A 22,904-nucleotide genomic window follows, 5' to 3' on the forward strand; every position below is an offset into this window, starting at 1 on the left:
GAAGAACCTTGGTGTCCTGTGTATTTTTAACCCCGCCGTCCCTCGCTGGACTCCGCTCTGTTAGCCGGACGCGGCAGAAAAGGGTACACTTGTACATTGCTGGTGGGACTGCAAATTGGTGCACCCAATTTGGAAAGAAGTATGGAGATTTCTTGGAAAGCTGGGAATGGAACCACCATTTGACCCAGCTATTCCTCTTCTCGGTCTATTCCCTAAAGACCTAAAAAGAGCATGCTACAGGGACACTGCTACATCGATGTTCATAGCAGCACAATTCACAATAGCAAGACTGTGGAACCAACCTAGATGCCCTTCAATAGACGAATGGATAAAAAAAATGTGGCATTTATACACAATGGAGTATTACTCTGCATTAAAAAATGACAAAATCATAGAATTTGCAGGGAAATGGATGGCATTAGAACAGATTATGCTAAGTGAAGCTAGCCAATCCCTAAAAAACAAATGCCAAATGTCTTCTTTGATATAAGGAGAGTAACTAAGAACAGAGTAGGGACGAAGAGCATGAGAAGAAGATCAACATTAAACAGGGATGAGAGGTGGGAGGGAAAGGGAGAGAGAAGGGAAATTGCATGGAAATGGAAGGAGACCCTCAGCGTTATACAAAATTACATACAAGAGGAAGTGAGGGGAAAGGGAAAAATAATACAAGGGGGAGAAATGAATGACAGTAGACGGGGTAGAGAGAGAAGAGGGGAGGGGAGGGGAGGGGGGATAGTAGAGGATAGGAAAGGCAGCAGAATACAATAGACACCAGTATGGCAATATGTAAATCAATGGATGTGTAACTGATGTGATTCTGCAATCTGTATACGGGGTAAAAATGGGAGTTCATAACCCACTTGAATCAAAGTGTGAAATATGATATATCAAGAACTATGTAATGTTTTGAACAACCAACAATAAAAATTAAAAAAAGAAACAATATTTTAATTGATTGCTCCAATAAATTGTCTCTCCATCCACTTTCATTATTGGTGTCTAAAGATTTCTCTTTCAGTGGAACATCTCATACCTCTAAAATAACTTTCTACTATGGTCTTTCTCCCCCTCAATTAAAAAAAATTAGCTTTTCCAATTTCATCTGTTTTATTGTTTGAATCACGTCACCCCCTTCTTGTTTTCAGCTTTTTATTGTATTTTGTCTAATGACATGTGCTGAAAACGACTCAGTAAAGAAACACATGTGGTTGGCTCACCATCTTGAGCCATTAGTTCTAGTAAATTCACATTGTATTTTCTCAGGATGACAACGCCCCACTAAGTCAATATTCTGTTCCCATTAAGACTAGTACATTAGGATCTATTCTTAATACATATTGTAATACATAAAGCACTTGACTCCTTTTTTTCTCTTAAATCTGCAAATCTTAAATATATGGTTCTCTTTGCTTTCCTATCATCCAACTAAAGTTTCAATCAGTGTTTAGTTTTTCTTCTTATGCCAGTGAATTTAAATTGGGTATTTTCAGAAAGCAATGGTCACTTATACCAAGACACTTCTAAGAGAGTCTGACTTCAGTTATAAAGAGATTTAATGCAGGCCTACAGTTTAACTTGGAGGACTGAGTCACCCCTGTAATGACATGTTTCTCTGAACCGGCTGGGCATCCTTTGCCACTCAACCTCTACTGTGCCCCAGGTGACTAGAGGAACAGCAGCAAACAAAAGCAAAGGTAAAAACATACTTTTTTTTTTCTGTTCAAAAACCTTTAAAGATTGTTTCAGAAATATTTTGTCCTAAAGCAGTTAGAAAAAAAATCATTTTCTTGGGCTGTTTCTATTTCTCTTTAAGTCTAACTTTCTTTACTATGTAAATGTATCATCTTTCAAAATGAGAGTTTGATTTTATGAACCCAGAACCCTAAAACACACACACATTTGTTTAAATTAAATTTTAGTTAATTTAAAAATCTATTATAAATTTATATTTATAAATGTTCTCACTTTAATGATCATTCTAGGCTTGTTTTCCCTCCTACATGTACAGTCTACCTGAAATATATATTTCTGTAGTATGTTGGGTTATTCTAGCCTAATACTTAACTGGTGATAGTGTCACAATGTATTAAGCAAAGCAGCTTAATAAACTAACTGCAAATAAGTCACAGGGACACAGGGCTTTATGATACAGCCAAACCTTAATGTTTTTATTATGACTGTTATCTGTGAAGAATTCCTTAAGCTAACATTATAGACACAATTGTGTTCTATTAGACTAGAATGCATTTATCTGATAAAGATTGTATGTTTTTGTACAATTTTTAATGAAGTACGTTTTTCCCAATTCATTCCATAATTCTTATACTCACCTTGATGGTGAGTACTAGAGGACTCTTATTTAAAACAAATATTGCAGTTTTAAGGAAATATGCAATATTCAAAAGGGTTTAAAAATGGATATATTTTGGTCAGAAAAATGTTTTAAATTTTCTTTCCAAATATTAATAAGGTGACTCAATATTTAGAGATGATAGTCAATATGCACTTTTGAGAAGAAAAATCACTTTGTAATTGGTAGGAGGATAAATACATATACTTACATATAAATAGATAGGTTTTTCCTGAAAAGAAAAACTGAACAGTTTTTTTCTCATACTGAAACAGTATGAGAAAGATAAATCTTAAATTCATTTAATCCACTGGAGAGAGAAAAATCTTAATAAGAAACTAATGATGGGGGAAAAGCTGTTTATTTCAATGACTACATATATCAAAAATAACAATTTGAAAAAATATTAACTGAACAAGATAGTTTAACAATAAAACTTGTTATCTCTAACTCCTTCATTCATTCCCACATCGTTAGTAACTATTCTGCAGACTTTCCTTTCCCTAGACACCTCACATTAAAACAAAACAAAGCAGAAACCTCCTAAGACAAAACCTTTGTGTCTGTATAGGCTTATACTGACTCGAATTACTTTATGATCATTTTATTCTTGATTTCTGCCTTACATAAAACCTTCCTTTCTATATCTCTCCTGGGTTTTCTCTTTCTGAGAAGCCTGCAACTAACTCTCTTACATATATCAATCAGGTAGCAGAGTGACATTGGGTTGATCTCTTTGTCTCAAGGCTTTGGAATTCTTCCATTAGATGTGACAGGTGTTAGAGTCATTGTTACTTAAGAAAGTTGTTGATGAATATGGTGCTCCTAAAAATCTTAGCCACATGATTTATTTCAGTCTTACTTGTAAATTAGAATTCAGCTGGAGGATGGCAAGAGGATTTCTCATTGATATATATTCATATAATTTTTTAAATTTGTTCTTTCTAGATATACATGGCAGTAGAATGTATTTTGACATATAATACATACCCTGAATAAGTATAACTTGTTCCAGTTAGAATCCCATTACTGTGGTTGTATATTATATGGAGTTACATTGGTCGTGTATTCATATAGAAGAATAGGAAAGATATTTCCAATTAATTCTATTGTCTTTTCTATTTCCATCTCCCTTCTCTTCCCTTTATTCCCCTTGGTCTAGATCAATAAACTTCTAATCTTCCCCTCCCTTGTTGTGGGTTAGCATCTGCAACTCAGAGAGAACATTCTACCTTTGGTTTTTGGGACTGGCTTATTTTACATAGCATGATAGTCTCCAGTTCCATCTATTTACCTGCAAATGCCATAATTTCATTTTTCTTTGTGGCTGAGTAATATTCCATTGTGTACATATACCACATTTTCTTTATCTAGTCATCTGTTGTAGGGCACTTAGATTAGTTCCAAGGCTTGGCTATTGTGAGTTGAGCTGCTATAAATATTGAAGTGGCTTTGTCACTGTAATATGCTAATTTTAAGTCCTTTGGGTATAAACGGAGGAGTGGGATAACTGGCCCTATGGTGGTTCCATTCCAAGTTTTTTAAGGAATCTCCATACAGCTTTTCATAGTGGTCACACCACTTTGTAGTCCCACCAGCAATACATAAGTGAACCTTTTCCTTCACATCCTTGCCAACAGTTATTTTTACTTATATTCTTGATAATTGCCATTCTTACTGGGGTGAGATGGAATCTCTGTAGTTTTTTGTGTTTGCATTTCTCTAATTGCTAAATATGTTGAATAATTTTTTCATATTTTTTTTGACCATTCATATTTCTTTTTCTGTGAAGTGCCTGTTCAGTCCTTAGTCCAATTTATTTATTTATTTGTTGTTGTTTGTTTCTGTGTTAAGTTTTTTGAGTTCTTAGTATATCTTGGATATTAATGCTCTATTTGAGATGCTGGTGGTAAAGATTTTCTCCCATTCGGTAGGCTTTCTGTTCACATTCTTGATTGTTTCCTTTGCAATTAAGAAGCTTTTTGGTTGATACTGTCCCATTTGTTGACTCTTGATTTTACTTCTTGAACTTTAGGAGTCTTATTGAGGAAGTCGGTTCCTAAGCCGACATGGTAGAGATTTGGGCCTACTTTTTCTTCTAGTAGGCACAGAGTTTCTCCTACTCAGATTCTTAATGGCAAGTAGTCATGAGAAAAGAGTTAAGAAGTTGAGACATGGAGAAAGTTAAGAAAACTTAAAAAATAAGTTATAAAAATTATGTGTAGGGATTCAGGGATCATTCTTTCTGTCCTTTTTTTTTTTTTTTAAATCAATACCTAGCATTTTCTTAAACAATAAACTGAGTCTGTATTTTCTTAGGAAATCCTTTAACATATCCAGTAAAGTTATATTTATACTTATATCATTATTTATGGTTACTCTGTTGAAGTCTTAGTCTCCTTAGTTTACCACATTCTTTGAATTTTTCTACATTTATTTGAATTGCAGATGCTGTGAATTTCTTACAGAAATCACCTCTAGTTTGTCTTTTTCAGAGAATAAAACCTCTTACTTAAGCACTAAGCACAGGTCTAATGTTCATCATAGATCCAAATGAATGAATCCCATGTTTCCTCTTACCACATATATTTGAAAAACAATAATAAAAACGCATCCCATTCTTCAGCAAGCAGTATTTCTTTAACATGATTTATTGGGTGTTCATGAACTGGCTATTATTCTAAGCTGAAACTGCTTCCTCCTTTGACAGAGCCATCTCAAAGAGCAAACTTATTCCATCTGTAATCCAACCCAGAATTTGAGTTTTGAACATCTTTTGAATTTCTTAACTGTATTAGGAGGCTCTATCAATATTATAGTTAGAAATTAAAATCTATTTATAAGTGTTTTCAAGTGTTTCATAGAGATTTTGTAATTAGACTGCATACAATTAGCAGTCATGGACAAATAAAAGTATTTTAAAAAATTAGATATCATTTTTATGAAAAAAGTATTTTTGCTTTACATTTTTGGTTAATACATGTTTCTATAACTAAAGCAGAAGTCCAACTCTATTTACTAATATCTAAGGGCAGACCTCAAATGCTGTGAGTGGGCAACCAAAGTGGAGACCAATTTCTCTAAAAATGCATACAAATCAATGGTTGGTTAACTACTATTTATGACATTTCAACAAAGTTTATTTTTTTATAGAAACAAAGCAAAATTCACTTGATTATAATATAAACTACTTGTTCCCGAAACTTGGTGATAACCAGGCTGACCAGCACCTTCAATGGCAACATTAAGAACTTCACATTCCACACAGAGGGCACACCTGAAGTGAAAGCCCAGGGCCATAGGTAGAGCTATGAAGTATCTGTGCAGTAATCATACAAGATCTAACCTAAAAAGTGAATAAATATACATTATTTCATCATCTCTTTTCTAATGTGCTGAAATCTTTTTCAGATTGCTGAATTTGAAAGGGTTCAGCAGCTTATAGACAAGTTTACTGAAGGCTGACAGGGATATCTCAAGAAGGAAACATTAATTACAATGTCAAAGGGCATTGCAGACTCAGGCCTAAATTAAATACAAGAGGTCACAGAATGGTGGTAAAATGTCCATAGAGCAATCTAATTCAGGGGATTGCCATCTATTCTGTGTGAGAATGTCAACCAAAGATTGCGGAGTTTCAGGAGCACAGAGGGAAGAGTGGTAGAAAGACCATCCCATATCCACAAGTTTAGAAGTTAATACTTAAGTTCCAGTTCATAAGTATCATTTTTAAAAGTTGAGATTTCATTTGATAAGCAGGGAATAGATGTCAGTATATGTTCAGATATATAGAAGGCTATCAATTTTTATAATTGTAACTCACCCTTCTCTGCAAAACCCAGTATTGTGATATGCTGAAAAGGTGAATTAAAACAATAGAAAAACTTGAATGGATAGATAATGAAACTTCTTCTAGTGTGTTGATAGTGGCATCTGGATCCAGAGTAAAAAATTTTAATCTCTATTCTCTGCTGGCTTTCTGTATACTGCAGAGATTTTTCTCATTTTGTTTGGTAAATATACCAGCATAGTTGGACAGAATTCAAAACCTGCAATCAGAGTTGAGACAGGATTTATAAGAGGAAAGTGTGAAAAAGAATAAAAATTTTAAAATAATGTCATGCACATGGAAAAATAAAAAATGAGATCAGAAGTTAAACTTCATCAAAAAATATAATTAGATGATATAATGGAATTGAGGTACTTTAGGAAATCTAAGAAAAATGATCTGAAATTGAAAAGAAGTTAATATTGCTTCTCAAGACATTTAAATTTTTTTTAAATAAATCACAAAAGTTTTATACAATCCAAGAAATGAGAAGAAAATGGGAAAGCTATTTTTCCATATTTAATTTATCCAAATACTTTTGTTTGTAAGTCAGAATTTTGCCATGTTTACAGCATATTTTTCTATTGCAATGAATAATATACTGGTGTTGTGTACCACATTTTCACATGCCCATCATAAATATTTCTAGTGAATATCCACAAATCCATTAACTACTGCTACTTTCCTGTACCACAGATGTCATCAAAAGCCAGTGGTGTCCTTCTACTTGAACAAATTTTTAGAACTATTATGCTATCTTTTTTCCATATTTTTACTGGTGCATTATACTTATACATAATAATGGGATTAATTGTTAAATACTCATGCATGCATAGGTTATAACAACATAATTTGATCAACATTGTTTTTAGTATTTCCACTTTCCTTTCCCTCCACTCCCTTTCTCCCTCTACTTTCCTCTACTATACAGGTCTCCTTTTTATTTTCATGAGATCCCTCCTCCATATTTTGTTCCCCCTTTTTCCTCTCTAGCTTCCACATAGGGAAGAAAACATATGACCCTTGAGTTTGGCTTATTTCACTGAACATAATGCTCCTACTTCCTTATAGTTTCCTGCAAATGACATAATTTCATTATTCTTTATGTCTGAATTAAACTTCATTGTGCAAGTATGCCACATTTTTCTTATACAATCAGATGTTGATGGACACCTAGGCTGGTTCCATCATTTGGCTATTGTGAATTGTGTTGCTACATACATGGGTCTGCAAGAATCACTATAATATGCTGACTTTAACTCTTTAGGATAGATATCTAGGAGTGATAATAACTGGGTCATATGGTGGTTCCATTCCTAGTATTTTGAAGAAACTGCATACTAATTTCCATGGTGGCTGTATGAATTTATAGTCCCACCAACTGTGTAAACATGTTCTTTTTTTCTAAATTCTTTCCAACATTTATTATTGCTCATATTCTTGATGGTTGTCATTTTAGCTGAATAGATGAAATCTCAATGCAGTTTTCATTTGCATTTCCCTAATTGCTAAAGATATTGAACATTTTTTCATGTTTATTGGCATTTTGTATTTATTCTCTTGAGAAGTGTCTGTTTAGTTTATTTGGATTATATGTGGGTTTTTTTTTTTTTGGTGGTAAGTTTTTTGAGTTTGTTTTATATTCTAGATATTAATCCTCTGTCAGAAGAGTAGCTGCAAAGATTTTCTTCCATTCTGTAGGTTTTTTTCTTCACATTTCCTTTGGGGTGCAGAAGCTTTTTAGTTGATGCCATCCAAATTATTAATCTTTGGTGTTATTTTCTGAGCTTTAGGTGTCCTATTCGGGAAGTTGTTGTCTGTACCTGTATGCTGGAGTGTTGACCCTATATTTTCTTCTAGCAGTTGCCAAGTTTATGGCCTAACACTTAGGTCTTTGATCCATTTTGAGTTGATTTTTGTGCAGGTTGAGAGATAGGGATCTAGTTTCATTTTCGGCACATGGATAACCAGTTTTCCCAGCACTATTTATTTAAAAAGCTGTTTATTCTCCCATGTGTGTTTTTGGCACCTTTGTCAAGAATCAGATAGCTGTAAACGTGTGGACTTGTCTCTATATCTTCTATTGTATTGATGTATGTGCCTGTTTTTACATGCAGGTTTTTTTTTGTTGTTGTTGTTTAGTATGAGAATTGAATTCAGCAGCATTGGACCATTGAGCCACATCTCTAGCCATATTTTGTATTTTATTTAGAGATAGGGTCTCGATGAGTTGCTTAGAGCTTTGATAAGTTGCTGAGGCTGGCTTTGAACTCTCAATCCTTCTGCCTCAGCCTCCTGAGCTGCTGGGATTACAGATGTGCACCACCATATCTGGCAACATGCAGTTTTTGTTTCTACAATTCTGTTATATAGTTAGAAATTGGGTATTATGGTGTCTCTGGCACTTTGGGTTTTTTTTTTTGCTTAGAATTGCTTTTGGTATTATGAATCTTTTATTATTTTGTATGAATTTTAAGACACTTTTTATTTCTAGTTCTGTGAAAAATGTCATTGGTATTTTGATGGGGATTACATTGAATCTGTATATTGTTTTTGGTAATATGGTAATTTGAACAATAATAATTCTGCCTTTCCTGCCTTTCCATGAACATGATTGGTCTCTCTATCTTGTAGCATCTTCTTCAATTTCTTTCTTAAGTATTCTATAACTTTCATCTTGTTGGTTAGATATATTCCTAGATTTTCCTTTCCTTTTCTTTTCTTTTAAACACTCACTTTTTAAATTTTTTTTAGTTGTAGATGAACACAATATCTTTATTTTTATTCATTTATTATTTTTTATGTGGTGCTGAGGATCGAACCCAGGGTTTCATGCATGGAAGGCAAGCACTCTACCACTGAGCTACAACCCCAGCCCTCTTTTCTTTTCTTTCTTTCTTTTTTTTTCTTTCTTTCTTTTTTTTTTTTTTTTTTTTGAAGCTATTGTGAACAGGATTGTTTCCTGTTTTTTTTTTTTTCCCAGCAAATTCATTATTGGTGTATATAAAAGTTATGGTATCATTATGCTATTTTTAACTGTACAAAATTGCTTCCTTTCCTGTTTTCTTAAAAATAAGCTTAAGTTTTAAAAATATACAAAAGTGACTATTTAAATGACATTTGTGTAAATAGTAAATTTACACTTAAATTTAATACGAAAGGCCAAATCCAGAAGATTTTACATTTTAAAGAAATAAAATCTGAAAGAGAATATAATTGTCTTTGTATAAAATTATATACTTAGTCATTGTCAAAAAGTATTTTTTTTACTTTAGGACTTGAAATTTCTTGCAGCCAAGATCAACAGCTTTCTTGGAAAAGCACACATAGTCTTAGGACCACATTTTGAATAAAATGTTCCCTCTGTCAACCTGTTTTTAACTAAGCTCCTTAAAATAACATTAAGTTGATTTGAATCTTCAGCTTTCTAATTAAAGCTTTTGAACTCAAAAACAATCTAGTGGTCTGTGAAATGTTACTCAAGTACATTCTTTGATAATGACATGAAATAGAGGTATAATAAAATTCAGTGCCTAATAGGAATTATTGGCCTTCAAGAGATACCATCACAAAGTAGATTATATCAGAAACTGATAGGTACTGTTTTTTTAGAGGAAAAAATATGGAAAAATTTAATTAAGATATCTCTACCATTGACATATTTAGTTTCTTCTGGAATATTTAGAGTCGGCTGGTAGAATACTGACATTGTAAAAGGAAAGAAAATCCATCAGAGGATAAAAATGGATATCTATTTTGGCTGTTGTTTTAATGAGTTTTTATTAGAAAACAGGTTAACAATTAGTTCTGCAGGATTGAGGATACTGCTTTTACCTCAGTGACTCTGGTCTGCCTTCCATTCTGATAAATATTTATGAGCATATTTTGTATTATTGACAGTAAAATATCATTTGGGTCAGTACTTTCTCGGAAGGGTTGGAAATAAAAGATTGCATTTATTGAATTCCTTAGGGACCATGACTTTCAGTATACCTCTTTAAACCCTTATGGATTTAGGTGCCTTCAACTTGACATCTTACAGTTTTTAAAAACAGAATCCCAATATGATGAAAAAGAAATGGAGGAATAGTAAATTTGGAAAATCAATTCTTTCTGATAATATGTTGGCATTAGGGATGTGGGGCTGTGTGCTTTTCAAAGCTTTTCCAGAGTTTTGCTTTAAAGATCGATGCCTATGCTTCAAGAATGCAAAACATTACACAGTGTGCATGAAAAGAGAGTTTTAGGGTTGTGGTCAAAACTGAAACATAATTAGCAGGAGATGTACTGATTTATGATATAATTTTTCCGTGTAGTGATTTTTAAAAACATATGAAGATGCCCTAAATAACTCATTTGAGCTGTTCTTGTTCTGTCCTAGGTTATTCCTTAACAGTCTTCCTGTGGCTTCTCTCTTGTGCCTTTTCCTTTCAGCCTGGCCTAACATAGCCACCCCAGGAATCCAGTTAAGCCTAAGAGAGATCGCCTCACTCCTTTCAGACTCCTCCAAAATTTTCCCATCTCACTTAAAGCCAGAGTTCCTCCAAGTCCCAACAGGATTTTTTTTTTCGTTTTTTCTTACCTCTCTGGCTTCCTTTAGTAACCAATCTCTTTTAAGCTCCCTAAACCATGATAGGGATGTTCCTTCCTCAGGGCCTCATGTTTCCTCAGATATCCTCCAGGCTCACACCTCTTAAACCTTTGTTTTCCTCATCCCATGTACTGTATATTTTATTTATTTATCTTGTTTATTATCCCTCTTCCCCACGAGAATTTAAGCTCTGTGAGGCTCTTGTCTGTTTTGTTCACTATTGTATTTCCAGTGCTTAGAATGTGATCCCGGTCCACTGAACCAGGCTCATTTTAACTCATTAAAAATTCTCTCACTAGATGCAGTAGCACATGCCAGCAAGTCCAGCTACTCAGGAGGCTGAGGCAGGAAGACTGCAAGTTCGAGGACAGCCTTGGCAATTTAGCAAGACTCTGTCTCAAAATAAAAATTTTTAAATGGATTGTGGATTTAGCTCAGTGATATATTGTTTGCTCAGCATGTCTAAGGCCCTGAATTTAATCCCCAGTACTGGAAAAAAAAATCCGAACTCATGTATGAATGAATAGGAAGAGCCTCTGCCTCCACTCAGGTTTGTCAGTGCCCCAGAGAGCAGCAGGAGTACTCCTGCACTAAATGAGTGGGCTCATCACTTGTTGCATCAAGGGAGAATGCACTGGTACCTCTAGGAACCTTGGGATTTGCAGTGAGAGGGTGTTGGAAAGAACCTATTGTAGGATTTAGGTTTTGGTTGGGTGATAAGAGGGAGGGTGTGAGGAGAACAGAATGCTGTCAGAAGGCAGAAGCATTTGGATGTTTGAGTAAAGAACAGCCATCATTCATTTGTCATTCATTCTAGGTTTAGAATTAAAAGGTGGCCTTTTTTGTTGTTTTATTTTATTGTGGTGTGACAATGAATCTGCCTCAGTTTGTCTTCTGTGAGGTTGTCTATGTCTGATAGGGAGCCACTAAGCAAGTGTAGGAAAGGGGTGAGAGAAGAAATAGGAATAAGTATGAGAGGAAGGCTTCTTTGTAGACTCTTAAATTTGGACATGGAAGGCTTGTCTCCTGCCAGGGGTCCCCTTGCCCACCCTCTTCTCTTTCCTTAACTGTCAGTAATGAGGTGAGGTCCCATCTTCCTGTTCCCGTGTCCCATTTCCCCCTCAGTGGGGCAAGATCTGAGCTGGGAAGCAGAGGATGGTGTGCCAGCAGCTATGTGTCCCCATCTCGGCTGGCTCTTCTCTCAGGGGAGGGTCTGGAGAAAGCTCCTTCCCTTCCCTTCACCCTGTGGCTTTCATCCAGGTTGGTTTCACTGGCAATCATTTATCCAGGGGACTTCAAAGGGTCCCCACAGAAGATTCCCTATGGAAGGAAGGGAACTAGTTCTTCATGTATGTTCCCTAACAAAACTTCCTCCTAAGAAGAGAAATGCGAGTGATGAAATTTAGGGGACAAGTGAGGATTAGACATCCCACTCATCCCTGCTCTCAGTGTCTTGCCAGCCCCTCCTTGGTTCTACCAATTAGAGATTTGCTTAAAGGAGCAAACCTTCCTGGGATGATTTGAGGAGGCCGTGAGAAAGCAAAGGTAGTGTGGGCAATGAGGCAGGCTACACCATGCTATAGGCTATACCATGCTACAGGCTATACCATGCTACACCAACCAGACCAGATACACTCGGGCCATCACTGGGGCTGTGATGGCATGGTGGGGTGTGGGGAAGGGTCTTGAGGAATTCTGAAGCAAAGGGTGTGGCGTGGGGAGGTTCCCTGGTAAAGGAAGGGGAGGTAGAGAAGCAGAGAGTTTGACTGCTGGTGGAGAAAGGGGGATGAAGCAAGTGTCTAGGAGGTACCAACAGGAGGGACCATGTCCCAGCAAGCTATGCTTCGTTTGGATGGTAACAGGGTGCACCAGAAATCTGAGACATCATAAACAGAAGAGCTTACTTATTTAAATTTGCCTGTATTCATTTTATCAGGAGCTATGCCTGCCATTGTTCATGTAGTTTGCACCCCTGTTGAAAAGGATTAAGAAGAAGAAGAATATTCCAGGATATACAAAGAGACTCTTGTAATTTTGTAATAAGAGCTTATAGATGTTCTGTGGCAAAGATGAGGGGGAAAAATAATCAGTGGCAAGCTTTGTTTTGACTAAATATGAAAGCAGAAGGCAGTAAAAAAACAAAAGCAGTTTGGGGAGAATAGAATATATATGTCTACAACATCTTTGTTGTATGCATATATAGTCTTCTCAAACAGACCCAAATATGAAGTTTAAAGAAAAGTACCTCACCCATTAATGAACCTATATGCGGATCCATATTTTTTTTTTTACCCTAAAGTAGAATAAAAAAAAAATCAAAGAGAGTAGACAGCTTTGAATTCCACAGTGATTTTTAGAGTCATAAAATTATATTCCTTTCAAAACAGGTTTCCTTCAAACCATAATTTGGACCTTCAAAATAGTATATTTCACATTAGTAAATTGGGTAATCTTACTGATCTTTGCATTATAGAGGAATAAAGACATCTATTCAATGAATAAAAATTTCTGTTTCTAAAGTCTTTAAAATGGCATTTTGTATATGTCAGTTCACTTATAACTTCTTAAATGTCTTATAATAGTTTCATAAATTACAATTTTGGTTCACTTCATCAGTGTCCTAGGCCTGAGAAATACTGTGAAGTTTGGCTGCTGACCCCTTGTGGTTAGAAATGATAGTTACATACAACACAGGCACAGGGTTTTTGTTGGAGGAAACAGAAACCAAAGCTTCCAGGGTTCAAGCAGAGTTCCTGGTTGTAAGCAATCAAAACAAAGCCCAGCTGCTTTAACAGTAAATTGCTGTCCCGTGAGGACAATGATGTCACTTAACAGTAACCATGGACATCAGGTTCTGAGTGTCCCTGAGGCTAGCTGATTCTGGACACTGGAATTTCTTTCACCACTAAGCAACAACACCTCTTTGAATCCCAACATTCCAATCTAAAATCTAGAATAGGATACATCTAATTGGCCAGGCTGATGTCCACCTCATCCCTTCAGCTGAAAGGAAGGCTAGCAAAACATTTGGACATCTTGACTTACTTAGTGAAATCCGGCCTCTGCCACCCACTGACACAGGCTCAATGCAGAATTCATTACAGAGGAAGAGACTCCATGTCCTTAGCATTTAGTCAAAGGACACGTGGTGTCTACTATCAATATCTCTGTGCTAGGCATAACCACAATGCATTCTCATCCTTTTTTTTTTTGTAGAAGAATGTAAAGTTTTTGTTGTTCAACACTTTGATGAGTTCTTTAAAAAAATAATCCTTATGTAGTTGTTTTATAAACAGATAACTAAGAAGGAAACTTGAGAAGACAGTTGCTCTTCTTCCCCTCTCTTACCATCCAAGGTGCTGACTCTCATGTCCATTCACATTGAGTTTAACGTCTCTGGAGCATTTCTTGTCTTTCTTCCTATCTGCTCCCCTATCCCCAGGGTGAAGCACTTGCTTAACAAATTAACATTAATATGTACTACTTGTTCCATTGTTACAATTTTACATTGTCTTATCTTTCATGCGATGTGATTATTAGTCAAGCATTTTCAACTTCCCAGGCTTCAATTCCTCATTTGTAACATGCAAATGCAATTATAAACCTTACATAGTTGTTACAAGACTTAATGAGATACTATTTGTGTATCACTTAAGCCCAGTGCCTGAGATTCCGTGGGCTTTCCAAAATGATGTAAAATATTATTTTACATTTTTTTTTGGAAGGCAAGAGATACATCTCATTTATTTATTTTTTTTACAGTGTCTGCTGCTCCATGAATGTTAAATTGCATTGTTTGTTGCTGAACAGAAGCCTGGTCACTATATTAGCTTCTATATTTGAATTTATTTATGGGTATCTTCAAGATTTTTATTCTGGGAAATGAATATTTTGTTATATTGTATACATGTATGAATACGTAACAAAGAATCCCAACATTATATATAATGTATTAATACAAATATATAAAAGGCCTTAAATAAAAATGTACTTTAAAAAATATAAAAATATAATAATAATGTGAGTTCACTATTTGAGTCTTTTTTATCAAAATAATCACTACAGAAAATTAAATCTCTCCACAGGCCTTCTGGAGTACATTAAAGCAGAAGATAGCGTAAGTTTTTATCTTAACATGAAACTATTATTTGAAGGACAATTAAGGCTTTGTGTTGTTCAGCCAATACATCTTACAACATGGGTACTCATATTTTTTATTCTGAAGTCTATCTCTTCTCTAAAACCCGCCCGACTCCCAATTTATCAAAGGAAACCTTTTATAGCTGCTTGGAATGCTCCAACAGATCAGTGTTTGATAAAGTATAATTTAAGACTGAATTTGAAAATGTTTCAGGTGATCGGAAGCCCACTGGCCAAGGCCAGGGGGCAAAATGTCACCATATTTTATGTCAACAGATTGGGATATTATCCATGGTATACATCACAGGGAGTCCCCATTAACGGGGGTCTCCCCCAGAACATAAGCTTGCAAGTGCATCTGGAAAAAGCTGACCAAGACATTAATTATTACATCCCCGCTGAAGACTTCAGTGGACTTGCTGTTATAGACTGGGAATATTGGCGACCCCAGTGGGACCGAAACTGGAACACAAAAGATGTCTACAGACAGAAGTCAAGAAAGCTTGTTTCTGATACACAAGGGAATGTATCAGCTACTGATATTGAATATTTAGCCAAAGTGACCTTTGAAGAGAGTGCAAAAGCTTTCATGAAGGAAACCATCAAATTGGGAATTAAGAGTCGACCCAAGGGCCTTTGGGGTTATTATTTATATCCTGATTGCCACAATTATAATGTTTATGCCCCAAACTACACCGGGTCATGCCCAGAAGAGGAAGTCCTGAGGAACAATGAACTCTCCTGGCTTTGGAATAGCAGTGCTGCTTTATATCCTTCTATTGGTGTCAGGAAATCCTTTGGAGACAGTGGAAATATTTTGCGCTTCTCACAATTTCGAGTGCATGAATCCATGAGGGTCTCCACCATGACATCCCATGATTATGCTCTGCCTGTATTTGTCTACACAAGACTGGGGTACAGAGATGAACCTTTGTTTTTTCTTTCTAAGGTAAGAAATTCCTTGCCCAATGGTAGGATATTTTCTCCTCATCTCTAAAGGAAACATTTCTTTGATAATTATGAGAACACCTCACTAATGGGCTGTAAGAGCATCATTCTTCCTGGTCTATTGACTCACTTGGACTTTTCATTTATGCAAGCTGAATTTTGATGATCTTATCTATTATTATTCTTTTAGTGTATTTAGTATGGCAGGAAGCTGCTATGCTTCCTGAGAGCTGGTTTTGATTGTACTCCCTTGTGACTAGCCCTTATGGAAAATTGCTGAGATGGTTGGTGGAGAATAGTTCTGAAAATTGGAGAGGGTGTTTTAAAGTGGAGGAATTTGCTCATGCACATACAAGTGGAATGAAAGACATTCCTGCTTCTGTCCTCATCTTTGCAAATATCAAGAGAAGAAAAAAGCAGTTTCTTTTAAAGGCATAATACCAGCTTTAATAAAAGGTATAAGGGAGGGACAACAACGTCAATGTATTTAATGCTTCTAAACTGTACATTTTAAGTGACTAACAGTAAATTTCATGTTATGAATTTCTATCACAATTTAATTGCTTTTTTAATTTTAAAAAGGTATGAAGGAATTGAAGATCTGCTAAATGTAGGGGAGTCTACAGATTTAGCCATCTGGGTTACTGTTGCCTTTAAAACCACAACTAATAGAAAGTTGGTAGAGTGCATGGGTTTCTAAATTCAATATTTAAATCACTAGTAGATAGTTTTATAACCTCGGTTAAAAGTTCAGGACTGCCAATTTGTGATGCAGTGATGTTTTGATATATCTTACCAGAGGCACTTCTTTTTTTCTCCAGTATTAAAAATTCCAGCTTACTGGCCTGTGTTAAAATATAAACATCTCCTCGGTGTTAGGCATCCTAAGGAGGAGGCAGAGGAAACACCCTGTGTGGGCTTGACCCTGACCTGTGGTTATCTGTGGAGTATATATGAGTAAACTATATTCATCAGAAGGAGAAATGGTGCATATGTGTGAAATATGAAAAAAATGCTATGCCGCTGGCACTACTCATGAAATAAGGAAAGAAAATGTTTCCATTGTGAACTAAAATTCATGCTACCCATAAAAATCATCCATACATAATTGAATAAGGAATAATAAGAGGCCAGGGTGGTGGTGTACACCTGTAGTCCCAGAAGCTCAGGAAGCTGAGGCAGGAGGATTGAGAGTTCAAAGCCAGCCTCAGCAACTTATCGAGGGCCTAAGCAACTCAGTGAGACCCTGTCTCTAAATAAAATATAAAAAAGGGCTGGGGATGTGGCTCAGTGGTAAAGCTGTAAATCGCCCCTGGGATCAATTCCTGGTATCAAAAAAATAAAAATAAAAAAAAAATAGAAAGAATGATAAGAGTTCAGTCCTGTTTGAAAGGTTTAAAAAAGTTATCTCAATTTTTAGAAAGTAATCTTGATTCTAGCATTGAAAGCTCAATAGAACCTTCTGTGAAGCTTTTCAATGTTTAGTTCCAGCAAGTTCCTTTCTTTAGTGATAATAAATTTACTTTTGGAAGAAACAATAAACATTAAAGTACAAAGTGTTCCTTTCAAAAACATAGTTTAGACTACTTGTACATTCTGCACATTCTGCCAGCCTTAGGTAAACTTCTTTCTTTAGTAGCAATAACTTCAGAAATGCTGCTGCTTTCTTTCACAGGAAAGAAGAAATAGCAGTTTGGGTCTCATCTCATTCTGCACTCTCTTCTGTTCTGAAAGGCAGGCTATTTTCCAAGTATTTTAAACCATAAGCATACCCACCTTTGTACTCTAGCCACCATAAAAATCTGCCCACAAAATTTTAAAAATCTGAAATTCATTTGTATCAAACCCCAAATGACCATTAAGTGCTCCCATTTCTGACTTTCCTATAGATGTCGGCTTTTTAGAACACAGACACACACACACACACACACACAGACACACACACACACAGGTAAGGTTAGAAACAGGATTTACCAGTAAGTAGCAAATCTCTTCATCTTTCTGAACCTCAGTGCCTCAGTGTCTTAATGTCAAAAACAGGACAATATCTCCTACCCTATTTGCCTAGCATAAGTCCAATGGAAATCAAATGCAAAAGAGTATATGGAAAATTGAAGCACTACAGAAATACATATCACTTTTTAACAGGCATCAAAGCCTTAAACTTAACCATGGGATATCTGAGGGAACAGCTTAAGGGAATAACAGTATCACCTTGTTTCCTGCAGAAGTTTCCCTGTTCTACCTAAAAATAAATGCAACCTTTATATTAACTGATGGTGCGGTTTACAAAAATAGTGACAGGAATTTCTTTGGCTGTAGGTTTAAATATGATTATTCCTGAAATTAATTAGTGTTTCTTTGTTAATGGGAACTCATTAGTAAGGCTCCAGCTCCCCACAGTGGGCACTTACTTACATGCATTCTGGTAAGCTTCAGAGACTGAAACCCTCTGGAGTCCTCTGGGTGTCCCTACCTTACATTTCTGAAGCCTTGATTTGAGCCCAAGAATCAAGGGGAGAGGCAAGGCAGCCCTGTGCCACACTGGGACCCAGGAGGTTCATTTTGGCTACCTGGGTTTTGTTCTTTTACTTCTCTTTCATGTGACAACATAGTGTAGCTCATGCACTTAGGTGGTCCCTCCAAAGGCATTTTTTTTTTTCTGTGACTTTCCTAGCAGGGTAGTGCTCTTGCTTTACTGACTTCAAAGCACAGCTGCTCTGTGATTTATTTAGCATCCTGCTCTCTGTCAGTGACAGTGCAATAATTTGGTGAGAAATTCTCAGTAATATCTGCTGTCTTCTGCTTATCTTGGTCAATGTGTGCTTGAACACGTTGCCATTTGTAATCAGTCTCAATAAAGTGTTTCTGATAATGACCCTCCTGAAGGACACATTGAGAAGAAACCAACATCAACTCAGATGGCATGGCTGTCACCACACACAGCCATCATTTCCATATGGATCAATAACCTATAAATACAAAATGTTTGATGACAGTGCTTTTACCTAAAGGAAAGCTGTGGGGACATCTGCCCCTCTGATCACACCATGTGATTATCACCCTGCATGCTCAGGGATGTTTCTGTGTGAGTAGAGTAAGAAGTTCTGCTAACTCATGTCTGCTAGAGCCAGCAGATGACACAGGCCCTGCAAAGTCTGTGGTCTGGGTGCTGCATGGCTGGCTTCCCTCTGCTCCTCTTCACCGGATCACTGACAGTTTTCAAAATCCTTGCTTTTGCATGACTTCACTTGAGCGTTCCCACACCTCTTCCCTTTCCTTCCATGCTGGCTCTCACCTGTTCAGCGGACATGGTAGTCTGAGGAATAGAAATGGATGTGAACCTAAAAGGAAAATTAGTTTAAAGCAAAATTTCTTCCCTTTTGAAAATGATCAAAACACTTTCCAGAAAAACAAAGTTAAAAGACCAACAATGGAAAACTTTCCATCTGGTGGGTAGGCTGTGAAATGTCAGGGAAAATCATCTCTCAAGTATTGGTATCACAATAGACTGGTCAAAGCAAAATAAAATTTAAAGTTTTTGGTTTTTTTTCCACCAAATGACCATTTTCTATCATTTAATCAGTGGAAATTCATCTTTGGAGTAAAAGATCAGTTTGGTATTCTAAAGAATAGGAGAATGTATTATAATTTAATAAAGTAAGAAAACTACTTCATATATTCAATTATTATTATCCCACCTCCTCAAATGCTCTAGATCTACTTAAACAATAATCTTTCAAGATGACAAAAATCAACATTTTTCTTGCTAAAATTTTGTTTTTATCTCTCTTAAACATACTTGGAAAAATCCTAGTGACTTTGCCATTGCTACATGAGTCATAAATCAAGCCCAATAAGTCAAATACTTTGAAATTAAACATAGATAATTTCAGGGCCCAGATGCAAAGTATGGACAAAATCAAAATCCAGGAGACTTAACACTGTCCCTTTCTCTGTTTTTAGAATTGAGATTGAAACCCATCTGAGTCACTGTGGAGGTAAATTTCCACAGGGGCAAAATGGAGACCAGAACTTGCTAAGAGAATTATATTCAAAGAAGGAAAACTTTGGACTCTGTCTATGTATCATATACATATAGCTAGTTTGTGGGTATGTGTCCCTAATCAACTTCAAATAAACAACTCTTGATGACTATTTACAGTCTAAATGTAAATAATATCCTGCTACAAAAACGTTTTAAAAAATGTTTATATGCTGTTTCATATGATTATAGAGTATGATTTTGAGCACGTGTGATTATAGCTAATAACACTATGTTTATTCCTTGTAGTGATTTTGAATGTGGTTCATTCCACATTTGTGTTACTCAACAAATGTGAAGAATACTTTCTACAGAGTTTATGGGTTCAGTCCCAGCTCTGTTATATTGAACACAGACTCTAATCCTCATACCTGGTGGGTTGCTTTACATTCAAATTAATAATGAACTCTACTCTCTTCAATCTAGCAAGATCTAATTAGTACCATAGGAGAAAGTGCTGCCTTGGGAGCTGCAGGCATTGTGATTTGGGGAGACATGAATTTAACCTCATCTGAGGTAAGTAAGTACCTTGAGGGTATATATTAAGAATTTGTTCTGTTTTCCTATAGAGCTTGTTCTGACCAAAGCTCTTATGATCCCCAGGATAAACCTGTTTTAGAATAAAAGTCCAAATTAGTATCTGGTACATAATTAGGGCTCAGTAAATATTATTAGCTTTTGTAAAGATAGTAATCATGACACTGACATTTGTTGAATATTTGCTATATTCTAAGGGTATAACTAAGAGATTTGTGTTTTGTTTGCTTTTGGGTTTGCCCACTTACTGGTCACCTGAGGTACTGCATATCATCTTCTTTTATAGATGAGAAGGTGAGAGAAAACTGAACTAGTTAACAGCTAGTTAGACTAATTAGTGGTGGGGCTGACATTAACTGTAGTTGGTTTGATGCTGGAGGCCTTGCTTTTAGCCATGTGAAACACTATCTTATTTTGGGATATTGAAACAGATGGTAACTTTTTAATCTCCACATTGAAGTTATTTTTTCTCTATAGTGAAATCAGCTGAAAATTAATAGTACTTAAAATAAGATATAAATGTCTTCTCAAATTTCTCCCAGGTGAGATACTATTTACTCCAAGAAATCTTTCTAGGTTTCCCCAATCCCCATTAATTGCAATCTCTTCTGTATTTCCAGATGTCGTTTGTTTATATCTCTATAGAATAATACATGTTGCCTAGAATTATAATACTAATTGATTTTTTTGAAATTTCATGATGATCTGATATCATTCTTAGAATTTTACTGGCTAAATTTGTTGCTAGTGAGACATGGTACATGAAACTGTTTATAACTGTGTCCCTCCATGAGAATTAGATACAAACTGAATGCTCAATTCCTGACTTTTCTGGCTTGATATTTCCACTCCAGCCCCCATGTGGCTCCTGAGAAGGGCTTCATCAGGAAATTGTGTGCACCACTCAGGTGGCCTCTGTTTAGAACACATAATAGGAACCACAGGCACACGAATTACCTAGGCAGTCTCACAGGCTCTCCTGTGTTTGAGTTGTGCATAGAAACATAGAACCCAGAACAATCAATGTCGAAGCATAATTAAGAGGAAAATCCAGAATGTTCTACAATAATTCAGTGGAGCTCTAATGATGGAGTTTAGAATCTCAATCACATAGAAAGGAACCACATACCTGAAGACAGCAGCTGGGTATGATTTCTAATTTGGGGTTGTTCTTTCCTTTTGGCAGCCATTAACTTGGGAGCTAGAAGGAGAGAAAAAGGGTGTTAATTGGAGGAAGGCAAGGTCCCCTTGTACTCTGGGGCCCATTTTTCAAGTTCAGTTGTTTTGGTCAGCTAGAGCATCTTCTTCATCTTCTGTCCCTTAGACCTATCCCCTTTCTGATCTGAGCCCCCCAGTGCCCAGAAGCCTAGGAGTCCACCAGCTGGAACCATGCCACCAGGTCAAGTCCAGAGAGGTGCCTTGTGGGTCTTGAAGCTCTAATCCTATCGGAACTGAGAGACACACTAAAATCCATTTATTTCTACATTCCCAGGGCAACTGTACAAAGGTGAAGCAGTTTGTGAGTTCTGATTTAGGGAGCTACATAGTCAACGTGACCAGAGCGGCCGAAGTGTGCAGCCTTCACCTCTGCAGGAGTAACGGGAGGTGTATAAGGAAGACATGGAAAGATCCCGATTACCTCCACTTGAACCCTGAAAGTTATCACATAGAGGCCTCTGAGGATGGGGAATTTACTGTGAAGGGAAAAGCATCTGATACGGACCTGACAGTGCTGGCAGAGAAATTTTCCTGTCATTGTTATCAGGGATACAAAGGGGCTGATTGCCGAGAAATGAAGGAAGCTGATGGCTGCTCTGGGGTTTCCCCTTTTCCTGGCTGGCTAATAACACTATGTTTACTCATTTTAGCAGGTTATCAAAGCATTCAGCTGTGAAGTAATTGAGCTTAAGGGGAATTGTGTGGCCTCTAGAGTAAACCCTTAGGGAAGAAATGAAACCGATGACAATTTTTTTCTTTCATAATTTCCTTTAAGAGCTATTTTAAGCAGACATTATGTATGTCCCTTAAGAAAAATAGAAACATATTATTTTATTTGTGCCTGATTTAGTTGGAAACCAGATCTAAGAATACAAATTGGTGCCCTCCTCTCCTTAATACTTAAATCGTATTTAAATTAAAGCTAATATATTCTAGACTTTTCATGAATGTATGTACATGGAAGCATGCATATAAATATTAAATTATTGATTTCAAAGACTATTTTTCTAGCTAGCAATTTATTTAAGGATAGATCACTAAGTAATCATCTGATTCATCTCAGGGGTCACCACCTCAAGGCATGACCTAGTCAACTGATCCATCAAAGAAGATCAAATGCAGAATTTCCATTCCAGACTCCACTCCACCCTAGGCTTCTGCTTCCCACCTAGACTTATCGAGTTACAGAATCACTCTTGACATGGATTCTCCTGAGAAGGTGGGAACTGAGGCAAGGGGAGTT

At 36.3% G+C, this 22,904-nt stretch overlaps 1 protein-coding gene across 1 annotated transcript; it reads left to right on the forward strand.

Moving 5' to 3' along the window:
• Window positions 1-14,908: 14,908 nt before the first annotated feature.
• Hyal4 (hyaluronidase 4) lies at window positions 14,909-22,337 on the forward strand. The gene is made up of 3 exons (XM_027926529.3): window positions 14,909-15,862; window positions 20,333-20,422; window positions 21,936-22,337. The coding sequence occupies exons 1-3, from the start codon at window positions 14,909-14,911 to the stop codon at window positions 22,335-22,337; spliced, it is 1,446 nt and encodes a 481-aa protein (XP_027782330.1).
• The last annotated feature ends 567 nt before the right edge of the window (window positions 22,338-22,904 follow it).

Source organism: Marmota flaviventris, chromosome 1 (genome assembly GCF_047511675.1).
Source record: "Marmota flaviventris isolate mMarFla1 chromosome 1, mMarFla1.hap1, whole genome shotgun sequence".
Lineage (NCBI taxonomy): Eukaryota > Metazoa > Chordata > Mammalia > Rodentia > Sciuridae > Marmota > Marmota flaviventris.